Genomic DNA, 14,469 nt, shown 5'->3' on the forward strand with positions numbered 1-14,469 from the left:
ACGTAAACAACACACACACACACACACACACGTTCTGTCAAAAAGCTGCAGATCAACAAAGTTTCTCTAATTTCTAAATGTGGATTTATGAGGCAGATTCAGTTGAACCGACCAATCAGCTGACAGCTGCTCAGGCTGCATGATGACACATTAACCTGTCCTCTGTGTGTGTGTGTGTGTGTGTGTGTGTGTGAAGCTATGCAATTTGACCTGCTGTGAAAATCAATCTGCTTTAACACACACACGCACACACACTCCTCAAATGTATTTCATTGTTTTCATGTTTAAATGTTTTATTTTCTTTATCATATATCAACTATATGTATATATATATATACACAAAATATACATATATATATATATATATACACACACACACAATCAGTGGCGGCTGCTGGTTTATAAGGAGGGGAAGCTCATTTTCGGCCATAAAATGTGTCTGTTTATTTATATGTAAATTCGCAGAGTGACAGAGAAGAGTCGCCAAACACAACGCTAGTCATTTTTAACAAAGACAAAGTTGCTGAGATCAATAACGTCTCCAGATCAACTCCGAACAACGGAATGAAAAATGCTCCAGTGGATGCTTTATACTTCAAGATCGCTGATTCGCTCATTTTGCTGTCAATCAAAAAGGGACTCAGCCTTAGACGGATCATCCAATCATCATGCAGAAGCCAAGCTCCGGGCCAGCCCACTGCCCCATAGACCCCCAGAGACGCTGAGCGTCCCATGGGCGGACAAAGCCCAGCATTTATCCAATGACCGTCTAGTTTCGCTGCAGTGGAACAACCCACTCTGTGCTTTCCCCATTGAAGTCAGTAGACGCTCGGCGTCTACACTGTGTAAAGCGCTGTGGCGCTGCGGGGATGAATGAGAAGGAAGTCGTGTCGGTTACCTGTGATAAGTAGCTTAAGTAGCTGATTCTAAACATGTATATATGTATATATGTATGTATATATTGTATACATATATGTATATATTGTGTATATACGTATATATATATATATATATAGCTCTCTGTGGTGGAAGCGTGTGTGTTCAATAAACTGAACTGGTCCCTAAACTCCAACAGTGATATCAGTGAGGTTATTTAGTGTGTGTGTGTGTGTGTGTGTGTGTGTGTGTGTGTGTGTGTGTGTAATATAAGTGTAATTGATGGCTTCCAGTGATTCAGCCCTGAAATAATTAGCTTTCTGTTCTCGTCAATACTCTGCAGGCCATCACTCACACACACACACACACACTCACACACTCTCTCACACACACACACACACACACACACACACACACACACACACACACACACACACACACACACAGCCCCTTAAAGAAAGCAAACTAAGACCTCTGGAATCTCCCCAAGGACATTTACACTTTGTCAAGGACTCCTGGGACCTGCTCAGAGACCACAGGAACCAGTTTCACACTCCTGGAATCAGGACAGTAAAACCTGTCATGGACAACTGGACCCTTTATATAGACTCAGAAGTAACTACATCCTTCAAGGCCCCTGGAACGCACTCAAGAACCACTAGAACCTGCTTCAGGACTCCTGGAACTTTTAGAGCAGGAGACACCTGACACTTGATGGTCATCAGGTAGAACCACACTATGACATCAGGTGTCAGTAAAGAACCTGTCTGTCCTGGACGCACAACTCTCTGTTCAGTCTGGGTCCCACCCCCATCACTCCGCCCCCATGGCCCCGCCCCTGGCAACATCACATTGTTAAGAGTCCTTCAGTCTTTAAAGTTCACTGTGAATTTATTGGTGAAATGACACAAAGACAAAGTTTAAAAACTGTGATCCTGTCACTGAGGTCCAGAGACCAGAGTCCAGACCACATGGATCCATGTCAGTCCTTAAACGATCATGATATGGTCTGACTTCAGACTCCTCCTGTCCTCCAGGACCTCCTGGTATCTCCGTGGAAACACCTCACAGTTCATAGTGTTAACTCCAGGACTTTCAAGGACTGAAAGAAAAATAAATTGATGCAGACGTCCGGGATATTCCAGGATATTCAGTCCTCCAGCTGCCACTGCTGCGCCTGAGACGCATCACAGATCACCATGGAAACGTAACCCTTAGGCCCAATCGGCTGGGCGACCGAGAGACACTGACCAACCGAGACCTGGTAGAGCCGGTTAGATTTCTACAGGAGAGAGAGAGGGAGACACAGAGAGACACAGAGACAGAGAGAGGGGGGAAGGGAGAGAGAGACAGAGAGGGGGAGGGAGACAGACAGAGAGAGAGAGACACAGAGAGAGCGAGAGGGAGACACAGAGAGACACAGAGACAGGGGGGGAGACAGAGACAGATAGAGAGATAGAGAGGGGGAGGGAGATGGACAGAGAGAGAGACAGAGAGAGAGAGGGAGACACAGAGACGGGGAGGGAGACAGACAGAGAGAGGGAGACACAGAGACAGGGGGGACAGAAGAACCTGCTTCAGGACTCAGGGAGACAGACAGAGAGAGAGGGAGACAGACAGAGAGAGAGACAGAGAGAGAGAGAGGGAGACACAGAGACACAGAGATGGGGGGAGACAGAGACAGATAGAGAGACAGAGAGGGGGAGGGAGACGGACAGAGAGAGAGACAGAGAGAGAGGGAGACACAGACACAGGGGGAGGGAGACAGACAGAGAGACACAGAGAGAGGGAGACACAGAGACGGGGGGACAGATAGAGAGACAGAGGGGGGAGGGAGACAGACAGAGAGATAGAGGGAGACAGACAGAGAGAGAGACAGAGAGAGAGGGAGACACAGACACAGGGGGAGGGAGACAGACAGAGAGACACAGAGAGAGGGAGACACAGAGACGGGGGGGCAGAGACAGATAGAGACAGAGAGGGGGAGGGAGACAGACAGAGAGAGAGTCACAGAGAGACACAGAGAGAGGGAGAGAGAGAGACAGAGGGGGAGAGGGAGAGAGAGAGAGAGAGACAGAAACTTTATCACACACTGATTTATATTATAATCATACATATTAATGTCTAGGAGAGTGTGTGTGTGTGTGTGTGTGTGTGTGTGTCTCACCCCCAGGCTCCACTGCTGAGACCCCCCTGACCCGTGACATTTCATAAGTCTGGGGGGATCAAAGGTCCTGACCTCTGACACGTCCAGACACAGCAGACCTGCAAGCACCAGTTGACCCTCCTCATCATAGGCCCAGTCCTACACACAGGTCACATGACGCGTGAAGTCAGGGTTAAAGGTCAGATGTCATAGTGGTTGGTTGGTTTGTGTTTGGGGTTATAATGGACCAATCGTGATCACATCACCTGTTCGGGGTCACGGGGGTCACATGGTCGTAGGACGACAGCTCCACCCTTCTGACTGGCTCGGCCCTGAGCCACGAGACAACGCCTGGTCGCTAGGTTACGGAGCTGAAAGATGGCCGACACAAAGAACGAGTCAGTTTATTTTGTTTACAGTTCATACAATAAACAAACATTTAATGTCCACGGATGGATGGATGATGGATGGATGATTGATGAATGGATGATTGATGAATGGATGGATGATGGATGGATGGATGGATGATGGATGGATGGATGGATGGATGGATGATTGATGAATGGATGGATGATGGATGGATGGATGAATGAATGATGGATAGATGGATGGATGATTGATGGATGGATGGATGGATGATTGATGAATGGATGGATGGATGATTGATGAATGGATGGATGATAGATGGATGGATGGATGGATGAATGATGGATAGGTGGATGGATGATAGATGGATGGATGGATGGATGGATGGATAAATGGATGGATGGATAGATAGATGGATGGATGGATGGATGATGGATGATTGATGAATGGATGGATGATGGATGGATGGATAGATGATTGATGAATGGATGGATGATGGATGGATGGATGAATGAATGATGGATAGATGGATGGATGATTGATGAATGGATGGATGATGGATGGGGGTCAGGTACCCGTCCTCTCTGCAGGACTTTGGGGCGTCTCAGACCCTTGTTGATGAACAGTGGCGGCTGCTGCTTGTTGCCATTGGCAACAGTCTGCATCTCAGGGTAGACTGTGTCCAGGTACCAACGAAAGGAGCGACACTGCAGCCGTTTCCTCAATGCCACTCGCTCACTGATGTCGCCGTAACTGCGTTCACGCAGCTCTGGACGCAGAGACAGATACTGCTCCTGATTGAACCACACAGACACAGGAAGTGAGGTCAGAGGATGCTGCAGCATGCTGTGATCACAGCTGTGGGTGTGTTTACCTTGTACTCGTCCATCCACACATGCGCTAACCGCAGGGAATTGTGCGCCATGGTGTCCTGCCCCCCAGGAGAGCCGTAGGGCCGCCTCTTCCTGAAGATATGGCCAACTCTGGAGCAGGGGATGATGAGCAGCTGTCCGCCACACATCCAGATCTGACACACACACATACATAACACAGCTGGAACTACTTCCTGTCGGACAACAGTCTGTTTGTAGTGGGCTCCTTACCAGTGCCCCCAGTCTTTATGCTAAGCTAGGCTAACATCGCACTATGAGGAGAAGAACAGCACAAATGACACCTTCACTGACAGTCTGTAAAACAGCGTTCTCACCCTGAAGGAGATTTCCAGGTTTTCCCCGCCCCAGATGTCCATGCCGGCGTCATATTGGCCGAGCTCATTGAAGTACTTCCTGTTCATGGCAAAGAGACCACCGGCCATGGTGGGAGACCTGAGAGGAGAGGAGGGGAGGGGGTGGCATTAGAGGTAAGGTTTCTGCTGGGTCACATTTGCTCAACTGGTCATCTGATCGGCCAGCTGGTTACCTGATTGGTCCAATGCTTCCCTCAGGCCCGTTGAGCTCAGCGGGGGGGACAGGGTCCCACTTGAAGTGCAGCCCCCAGTTGAAGCCGCCCCTGACGATGGGAGAGGGCGAGTAGGCGAGCGTGTCAGCTGAGATGATGTCGATGACCGGGCAGACAACGGTGCGGCGCTCCTCCTGGATCGGTGCCAGCAGAGGCTGCAGCCACGCCTGGTTCACCTCACAGTGACTGTCCAGGAAGACCAGCACCTCACCTGGACATACAACACAGGTGAGTCCACTTTGTCTCTGTCCTGTCAGGAGCTAAAACACTGGATAGCATACTACAGCTATCAGTAGTAAACTACATCTGGTCATGTGATTGAATCTCCTCACAGACAGGAAGTGAACACAGACATAGGGAGCAGGGAACAAGGAGGTAAAATATAAGCAGTGAGGATGTAGGATATAAGGCTATAGGGTTTGGGGTAAAGGATATAAGGGTGTTGGATATAAGGCTGTAGGGTTTAGGGCAGGGGTATTCAATTAAAATTCAAAGAGGTCCAGTTACAAAAATGTCCTCCCAGCAAAGGTCCGAATCTTATATTGTCACTCGAAATAGTGTACCCTGATGTAAATAAAAAACAACATATGTACTTTTCTATGTCATTTATTGTCAAATTTCAAGTGTTATATACTTTAAACATACTGATAAGTCTGAACTTGTATGGCACTTGAATGGAAAACATTACTGTAGTTGTCTTTACTACATTTCAAGTAACTGAATTTCTTCTTCTTCTTCTAAACAAAAGACCTTTGAGCTGCCCACCCCCTATTTTAACCATGTAATTAACTAGTGGCATTAAACCCAGCAGGTCCTCACACATCTCTTTGTGAAGAAATCTCACATTCACCAAAAGCTGGGCATTATCTGTTACATCTGTGGACTCATCAATGGCTAAGGATACACATACTGCGTTTTGAACAGCTGCATCAGGCTGTGCCAGTACATCCTCTGCTAATAGTTCGGATTTTCTGGTTGTCGTTGAAGCTGACAATGGGATTTGCTTGATTTTTTCACACGTCGTTTTTTTGTTTACTGTCAAGTAAAGTCTCTGTAGCCGCATTTAAGCACTCCTTCACCACTGTCCCATCGCTGGATGTTTCTTGTGTTGCGCCAAAATCCACGCAATCTTAAGTGAACACTCATCTGCACGTTGCTGGCCTGTAAATGTATGTGTGAGGACACGGGTAGACCGGTCATACTGTGCTTTCAGTTTGATAATCTTACTTGCCCTCACTGCGGACTTCTGCGGGTATGTTTCATCAAACGATCCGTGTTTGGTCTCATAGTGACGCTTAACGTTGGTACTTTTTATTAACGCCACAGTTTCACAGCATATGAGACACACACACAGGTTTAGAACTGGCTGCAGGCAGAACGAACATGTATTGGTGCGTCCATTCATCTTTAAAAGTTCGGTTTTCACTGTCTACTTTTCTCAAGCCATTTTCACCCCCCCCCCCATTCTCTGGTGCTGAAAGGTAAACAATCGATTTGATTGGCTTGGCTATTGATGACGTTTCTGTCGTATAAACTAAATTAGCTGCGCATGCACGAATGATTGATCTTTTTATTAGGCCTAATATTATAATTATAATATAATTTTCACGGGTCCGGGCAGAACCGTCACTGGGTCCGCGCCCGGACTGCGGTCCGCCATTTGGTGATGCCTGGTTTAGGGTGTAGGATATAAGGATGTAGGACAGGGGTCTCCAACTTTTCTTACTCCGAGAGCTACTTTGACCAAACAAAAGGGGCTGAGAGCTCCTCATGTCGTATATCACTGGTTACATTTACTCACACATCGTATCAAAACACTCCAAACCAAATCATTTAACAAGTCATCAAACACCAACATCCAAAAACATCTGAAACTCACATCAGACAAAAATTTGAGTTATGATTCAGTCAGACCTGAACACAGAGACATGAAAACATCACTGTGAATAAACCTCCATGACTCTGATTAGAAACTGAAAAAGAAGCTCCTCAGTCAGTGCTCAGTGCATTTCATTTAGTTGCATTGGGAGCAGATTTACTGAGTGAGGTTGTGTTGCTTAAAGTTTGAACTATGCATCCAAGTTTGTATAAACTATATTCTCTGAACCCCTTAGGTGAGCCACTTTTAAACGCAGGGTGAGCTACTGGTAGCTCGCTAGCCCCTGGTGTAGGATATAAGGTTGTAGGGTTTAAGGTGTAGGATATACGGGTTTAGGGTGTTGGATATAAGACTGTAGGGTTTAGGATGTAGGATATAAGGGTTTAGGGTGTAGGACAGGGGTGGGCAATTGATTTTTACCAGGGGCCACATGAGAAACCTGAATTGTGTCAGAGGGCCGCTAACTTTCTTACATTTTAAAATGCTCTAAATGAAATATTTTGAATAGCTGGTGCTGATGATAATAAGAATTATCTGTAAATCTCTGTAAATATTTATATTAGGTTATGTGAAATTGTGATGTAGGTCAAATAACAAAACAAAATTACTGAATCAGTGCAATTCATGTTTAACTTATTAATCTCCAGAAACAATGAAAAACAATAAACAAATTGTAATCTTTAAACACAGCGACCTGTGTACCACAGATTAAGCATACTGCTTTACCTTTAACTTCTGTAAAGAAGTAATTTGCAGTCCATTTCTTGTTGAAAACACGGCATTCGTTATCAACTTTTCTTTTCTTAGCGTGAGCTGACATCTTGAGGGTGACCGAGCGAGCATCACTTGTGACCGTTAACCTTCACCCGCGCACGCGCATATGTTCTTACAAAAGTAAAGTAACGCTTTTCAAAATAAAATTAACATTTTTAAATAAAAGTAAAAAAGACACGTTTATCTTATTTATGTTCTTCATAATTGGCCTCGCGGGCCGGACAGGGGCGTATAAAGGGCCGGATGTGCCCCGCGGGCCGTAATTTGCCCAGGTCTGGTGTAGGATATAAGGATGTAGGATATAAGGCTCTAGGGGTTTAGGATATAGGATATAAGGATGTAGGATTTATGCTGTAGGATATAAGAGTGTAGGATATAAGGATTTAGTATTTATGCTGTAGGATATAAGGATGTAGGATTTAGGGTGTAGGATATAAGGATGTAGAATATAAGGGTGTAGGATATAAGGGTGTAGAGTTTAGGGTGTAGGGTTTAGGATATGAGCCTGTAGGGTTTAGGGTGTAGGATATAAGGATGTAGAATATAGGGGTGTAGGATATAAGGGTGTAGAGTTTAGGGTGTAGGGTTTAGGGTGTAGGATATAAGGGTGTAGGGTTTAGGGTGTAGGATATAAGGCTGTAGGTTAACCCTACACCCTTATATCCTACACCCTTATATTCTACATCCTTATATCCTACACCCTTATATCCTACACCCTAAACCCTACACCCTTATATTCTACACCCTAAATCCTACATCCTTATATCCTACAACCTTATATCCTACACCCTAAAGTTTAGGGTGTAGGATATAAGGTTGTAGGATTTAGGGTGTAGGATATAAGGGTGTAAGATATAAGGGTGTAGGATATTAGGGTGTAGGGTTTAAGGTGTAGGATATAAGGGTGTAGGCTATAAGGATGTAGAATATAAGGGTGTAGGATATAAGGGTGTAGGATATAAGGTTGTAGGATTTAGGGTGTAGGATATAAGGCTGTTGGGTTTAGGGTGTAGGATCTAAGGATGTAGAATATAGGGGTGTAGGATATAAGGGTGTAGAGTTTAGGGTGTAGGGTTTAGGGTGTAGAATATAAGGGTGTAAGATATAAGGGTGTAGGATATTGGGTTGTAGGATATAAGGGTGTAGGATATAAGGATGTAGAATATAAGGGTGTAGGATTTAGGGTGTAGGATATAAGGGAGTAGGATATAAGGATGTAGGATTTCGGGTGTAGGATATAAGGGAGTAGGATATAAGGATGTAGGATTTCGGGTGTAGGATATAAGGGAGTAGGATATAAGGATGTAGGATTTCGGGTGTAGGATATAAGGGAGTAGGATATAAGGATGTAGGATTTCGGGTGTAGGATATAAGGGAGTAGGATATAAGGATGTAGGATTTCGGGTGTAGGATATAAGGGAGTAGGATATAAGGATGTAGGATTTCGGGTGTAGGATATAAGGGGGTAGAGTTTAGGGTGTAGGGTTTAGGGTGTAGGATATAAGGCTGTAGGGTTTAGGGTGTAGGGTATAAGGTTGTAGGATATAAGGATGTAGGATTTAGGGTGTAGAATATAAGGGTGTAGGATATTAGGTTGTAGGGTTTAGGGTGTAGGATATAAGGGTGTAGGGTTTAGGGTGTAGGATATAAGGTTGTAGGATTTAGGGTGTAGGATATAAGGGTGTAAGATATAAGGGTGTAGGATATTAGGTTGTAGGGTTTAGGGTGTAGGATATAAGGGTGTAGGATATAAGGGTGTAGCATTTAGGGTGTAGGATATAAGGTTGTAGGATTTAGGGTGTAGGATATAAGGATGTAGAATATAAGGGTGTAGGATATAAGGGTGTAGGATATAAGGTTGTAGGATTTAGGGTGTAGGATATAAGGGTGTAGAATATAAGGGTGTAGGACATAAGAGTGTAGAGTTTAGGGTGTAGGGTTTAGGGTGTAGGATATAAGGGTGTAGGGTTTAGGGTGTAGGATGTACCAGTAGCATGCGAGGCTCCTATCATGCGTCCTCTGATGAGTCCTTCCCTCCTCTGGTTCCTCACCAGTTTGACTTTACCCTGCAGCTCCTCCCTGACGTACCGGTCCAGGTCGTCCTTTAGCTCCTCTGAACCAACACACACACACACACACATCTGTAAAAACACACACACAAACACACAGGCCCTCTCTGCAGGTGTCATCACAGGTGGGCGTTACCAAGCTCGCTGTGGTCGTCCACCAGGATGATCTCGTGCAGCAGGTAGGCCGGCGTCCGGTCCAACACGCTGTGGACGGTCCTCAGCAGGGCGGAGAACGCCTCGTTGAAGAAACAGATCACTACGCTGGCAGAAGGTAGAACCAGAGGATACACCTTGTCCCGACACCTACAGAGAGGTTTATCATTATAATTTATTGATTTTTAGATGTGAAAATACCAACGGAGCTCGAGTGAACTAAACAAGAACAGCTGGCAGTGAGCAGCTGTTGCTCTTTAATGCTGTAACACACACCCACACACCCACACCCACACCCACACCCACACACACACACATCTCTAATCCTTATGGCAGCTGTCAGACTGGGACTGCACAGTCCTGGTTTGGGGTCTGGAGGTCATGTGATCGTGTGCTGGTCTCAGCAGCCCCATTGGTTCTTACTGGGAGTCTCTGGTGTCAGGCAGCTCTCTGTGGTAGCCCAGTCTGGTGGAGATGAGGACGTTGAAGGCATGGCGATGGTACCCGGTGTCCCTGACCACCTGATCTGCTTCGTTAAATATCATCCCTGCAGACAGACATGCCGTCAGAGACAATCAGCAGGTTTCATCTTTTGGAAACTGAACCTGCTTTATTTTGAAAACTCGGGTTGTGTTTTATTTTGCAAACTTGAAATTTAAGAGGCTATGTGTCATTTAATTCTTAAGATCAAAATAGTTTCGCTTCATGAATTACTAAAATCAATAACCGTTGCAGCTCCCTATTCCCAGCAACACCTGAACACACCACAGTCTCTCACCCATCTCTGGTGACAGCTCTACTCCCTTACTGGCCGGTAGAGGCCGACGCCCTGCCCGCTGGTCAGCCAGGCCCCTGGTGATTGGCTGGCTGCGGTGCTGTAGGGGGGTCCTGCCGTGTCCAGGCTCCGCCCCCAGAGAGAAGTAGAGGAAGAGGAGGACGGACCAGGTCGCCGAGGTGACGAGGCAGCCATAACAGAAGTACCGCAGCGTGACACTGGCCATGTTGGCCAAGTGAGCATCGCCTTACATTACGCTGCTGAGAGAGGGGGGGGTGTTTGTTTCTTCACTCTGTGATCAGGAGTTAAAATATCGAAGAATCAAAAGTGACCGACTGACTGACCGACCGACTGACCGACAACTGACAGCATTAAAAAGGAATTTTCTCTATTTAACAAATGTATAAACTGATGTGTGAATATAATTTAATTGATCTATGCTCAGTTGTCTATTACTATTTAATTATTATTTTAATGGCTCAACTTTCTCTGTTTGTCTTTTTCGTTTATGTTTTCTTATTTCAACATGTCGGTCCTGTTTGTTTTTCTGTGGTTAAAGGAGGATTGATCCTCCAGGTGTTAGAAATAAAGTTAGTTAAAAAATCTTCGTGTGAGTTCAGTCAGATTCTTTATGAATTCTCCTTCACTTCTTTGACCTCAGGACGTCTTCCATCGAGGTCGAGGAGGTCAGAGAGGAGATTACTTTCACTTTTCCACCTCAGCCCAGAGTTCAACACAAGGTGTTAGGCGTGGGGGGGTCACATGACTGCTGCTCCCTGGAAGCAGGCACAGGTGTGCTCGTTAGGCAGCTGACACAGGTGCACTGAGTGTCCTGAGCTTTTTCACTGTGTGCAGTGTGGGACAGCTGCTTCCCTCCGTCCCTGAGTGAGTAGTTCATTTGATTTGATTTGTCAGTGTGAAGTTGTAGATCTGATCTCTTGAATTAACTCTGATTATGATCTGTTTAAGGAGGGAGTGTGATGTACTGAGGATTTAGATTCATATCTATACTTTATTCTAATTGTAGAAATGTAAGCAGTCAGCTGTGAGAGAACCTGAGGTGTCAGCTGTCCTCTCGTAAAGTGGTTAATTATCCTACACTCGTGAACTACAACAGCACAGAAACATGTCACTCATTTACTTTTTTTTTTTTTTTTTTTTTTTTTTTTTTTTTTTAAAGAGTGTTCTGGATGAGATTACCTGCTGACACCCCCCCTACCCCCCATCCTCTACCTGAAACCAAACTCTGACTGCAACATCTAGTCACACAAAATGTAAACACACAGGACCAGACTCCTTTATAAAGGTGTCACTGTCACAGGTAAAGGTGTGATTCATGATAAAGTATAATACAATATAAAATGATAGAACATTTTAGAAGAAAAGAAGAAGAGTTCAGGATTCTGAAGAACTTCAAACAAAGCTGCGTTTCTGTGCATTACACACAAAATTCCATATAAAAACCTGCCATTTTAAGGTTGCCTTCAAATACAAGCAGTTCCACACTTGATGCCATGAGAGTAAAAAGAAGAATCTGATTCAGCAGGTTCTCCTCTTCAGTTCTGCATACATCCACCACACAGAGCAGATCATTCTCTGTCTATTCAACTATCTTTTACACCGAAGTCACCTGTTACCACAATACAAATACAATGAATATCTGCACCAGCAGTATGAACCACAGTGATCAAGAGTGACATAGTTTTACATTTCAATGGATTTACATTAATCTGGTGTGTACGGAATTAAAGAGCGGATCTTGCTGATCCAGAAAAGTCACAGTTTACTCTTCATGACTCAAGAACCGCTGAAAATTGACAGTTTATCCTTTAATTTACAGTTCTTTATACGGAGATTCGGGTTGCGTTTTTTACATGAAGACTAAAGGATTAAAGGCAGACACACGGTTTGTAAAGCTGCTTATCTGTAACACTTTAAATCTTTAGGCCTTTTCTTTACAGCAGAGCAGGAAATCAGTTACATTGGATATTAAAATATCCAACAAATACAAATAGGAGAGAATAATGGACCGAGTAAAAGCTACTTTTACATAAAACCAAGACGTCAGTGAAGCTAAGATAATGTGAACTAAGCACTGGTTCATGTGTGAACTGTTTTAACTGAAGGTGTTTGAATAAATTAACGGTTTGAAGGGAAAAGCTCAAACCTCAGATGTGCAAGAACCGTGTCCGATAATTGAACTCGCTAGCGTAGCGAGCGTTAGCTAAACTCGGAGGTGGAATATGTTACTACGAGGTCGTTAAAACGTCTTAATTTCACCCCAAAACACAGTCATGTTATATCATGTCCGACACTTTAGTCTCAGGATCTACTACTACTCTACGGTTCCGTCTACTCACGGTTCATTGGCTCGGAGCAGTTTGCTCAGCGGCACTCCGGCCAGCCGAGTGAACACGTCTGTTAGCAGCAGCGGTTAAAATCATCAGAATTTCTTATGGAGTTCTGCCGGAAGCTTCTCGGCGGCAGATGAACTGTTTACCTCCGCATTGCCATCAGACACCGTCCGTGCGTCCGCAGTATACACACACAAGTTTCCTCACACACAGCACCAAGTCTGGCAACACGCACCACGTGACTTCCGGTCAACACTTCCACAATAAGACCAGACACCTGTTAAAAAGAAGGCTGTTCAGGCCAGAGATTTCAAAATAACATACAGATTGACGCTTAGCCTAAGCACCACCCCCCCCCCACCTCTCCACCCCAACCACACAGCACTACTTACACACACACACACACACACACACACACACACACACACACACACACACACACACACACACTTTTTTTCTTTTCTTCTTTTTTTTATTATGTGGGCTACACATAATAAAACTAGAGAGTTGAGGCCCCTTGAGTTCCAGCCTTGGTCTGGTGCAGGGCATGTAGGACTTTAAAACTCCCCACACAGCGTGAACATGAACAGATGTCTGCCTTCAGCTGGTATTTGTTGGTTTTCATCTGCACTCAGACAGACAGGCGAGCTGGGATCAAACCTGTGACATGAACACAACTGAAACACAGCAGACATCAGGGTCAGCTGATCAGAACAGGAAGCTTTGACCTTTTATTGACTCTTCTAGAAGTCCCCCCTTCAGCAGCTTTAAGGTTAGAAACTGTTGAAATAAAACACCAAACCACTATCTTTGTTTTCTTTAATTTCACTAAGCACTTAGTTTACTCAAGTACTTTACCTGAGTACCTCCATTTATTGTACTTTACACTACTGTGTACTCCAATAGATTTGTTGTATTTTGCCCAATATTATAAAGAAGCAGTAAAAAAAATTGCCCCCCTCGACCCCTCCTACAGTGCAGGCCTGATACATTAATAATAAGATCCGATACTGACGGGGTATAGGTACTGGACTACCTGAAGTAGCCTTTTGAAGGCAGGACACTGTATTTAAACGATGTGAATACTTCCTCCACCTCTGTCTATTTCACAGAAGCAGCTCCACGTCAGTCAGTCAGTCAGTCAGTCAGTCAGTCAAGTCAGTCAAGTCAGTGAGATTTGATCAGGACTGATTCTACATGTTGACTCTGGTTCTTCTTCCTGTCTCTGAGTCTCATTATTACTGGATTCAGAAAAGAAAGTAAAATATACTGCGAGCAGAGACGACCTTTATAACAGAGGCAGTGTGCTGACTGAGAATTGGTGATTTCATGCTGATATAACTACAGTTTGGACCACTAGCGGCGCCAGGATTTTGTGAATGGGTGGGCCTACAGAAAAATGGATGGGCCAATAAAAAAAGGAAAAACACAGCACCGCGCTGCAACCTGCAACAGCATCCGTGACTGCACCTGAGTGGCTCCTGTGTCGCTGTCCTCAGCTCAGTATACAGCGTGAGGAAACGTCTTCTTCAAAATCACGTGTACCCCTCCTCTGTTCCCTGACATGACAGATGCGCCATCGAACCCAAATCCGATGCTACTAGCTCTCTTTTTGACAA

General features: G+C 44.9%; 1 protein-coding gene across 7 annotated transcripts; it reads right to left on the reverse strand.

The window, feature by feature from the left end:
• Positions 1-1,748: 1,748 nt before the first annotated feature.
• galnt11 (polypeptide N-acetylgalactosaminyltransferase 11) lies at positions 1,749-13,085 on the reverse strand. Of its 7 annotated transcripts, none has more exons than XM_022765754.1 (12): positions 12,997-13,085; positions 10,500-10,788; positions 10,145-10,268; positions 9,705-9,871; positions 9,487-9,612; positions 4,808-5,057; positions 4,596-4,713; positions 4,263-4,415; positions 3,964-4,182; positions 3,289-3,393; positions 3,044-3,181; positions 1,749-2,158 (listed from the first exon to the last, which is right to left on the reverse strand). In XM_022765754.1, exons 2-12 carry the CDS (start codon positions 10,720-10,722, stop codon positions 2,027-2,029), a joined length of 1,755 nt encoding a protein of 584 aa, XP_022621475.1. In that variant the 5' UTR covers positions 10,723-10,788; positions 12,997-13,085; the 3' UTR covers positions 1,749-2,026. The 7 variants fall into 7 exon arrangements, with proteins under 7 accessions (XP_022621475.1, XP_022621477.1, XP_022621474.1 ...); XM_022765756.1 differs by having other exon boundaries at positions 10,500-10,753; positions 12,857-13,085; XM_022765753.1 differs by having other exon boundaries at positions 10,500-10,756; positions 12,857-13,085.
• Positions 13,086-14,469: the final 1,384 nt, after the last annotated feature.

This window comes from Seriola dumerili, unplaced genomic scaffold, assembly GCF_002260705.1.
Source record: "Seriola dumerili isolate Sdu_G_001 unplaced genomic scaffold, Sdu_1.0 BDQW01000741.1, whole genome shotgun sequence".
Lineage (NCBI taxonomy): Eukaryota > Metazoa > Chordata > Actinopteri > Carangiformes > Carangidae > Seriola > Seriola dumerili.

Coding starts and splice junctions, on each gene's coding strand:
- galnt11 (XM_022765754.1), bottom strand. CDS start 10,722: ATGGCCAGTGTCACGCTGCGGTACTTCTGTTATGGCTGCCTCGTCACC. Junction 9,872..10,144: donor CCTGACACCAGAGACTCCCA/GTAAGAACCAAT, acceptor ACCTCTCTGTAG/GTGTCGGGACAAGGTGTATC. Junction 9,613..9,704: donor GGACGACCACAGCGAGCTTG/GTAACGCCCACC, acceptor GTGTTGGTTCAG/AGGAGCTAAAGGACGACCTG.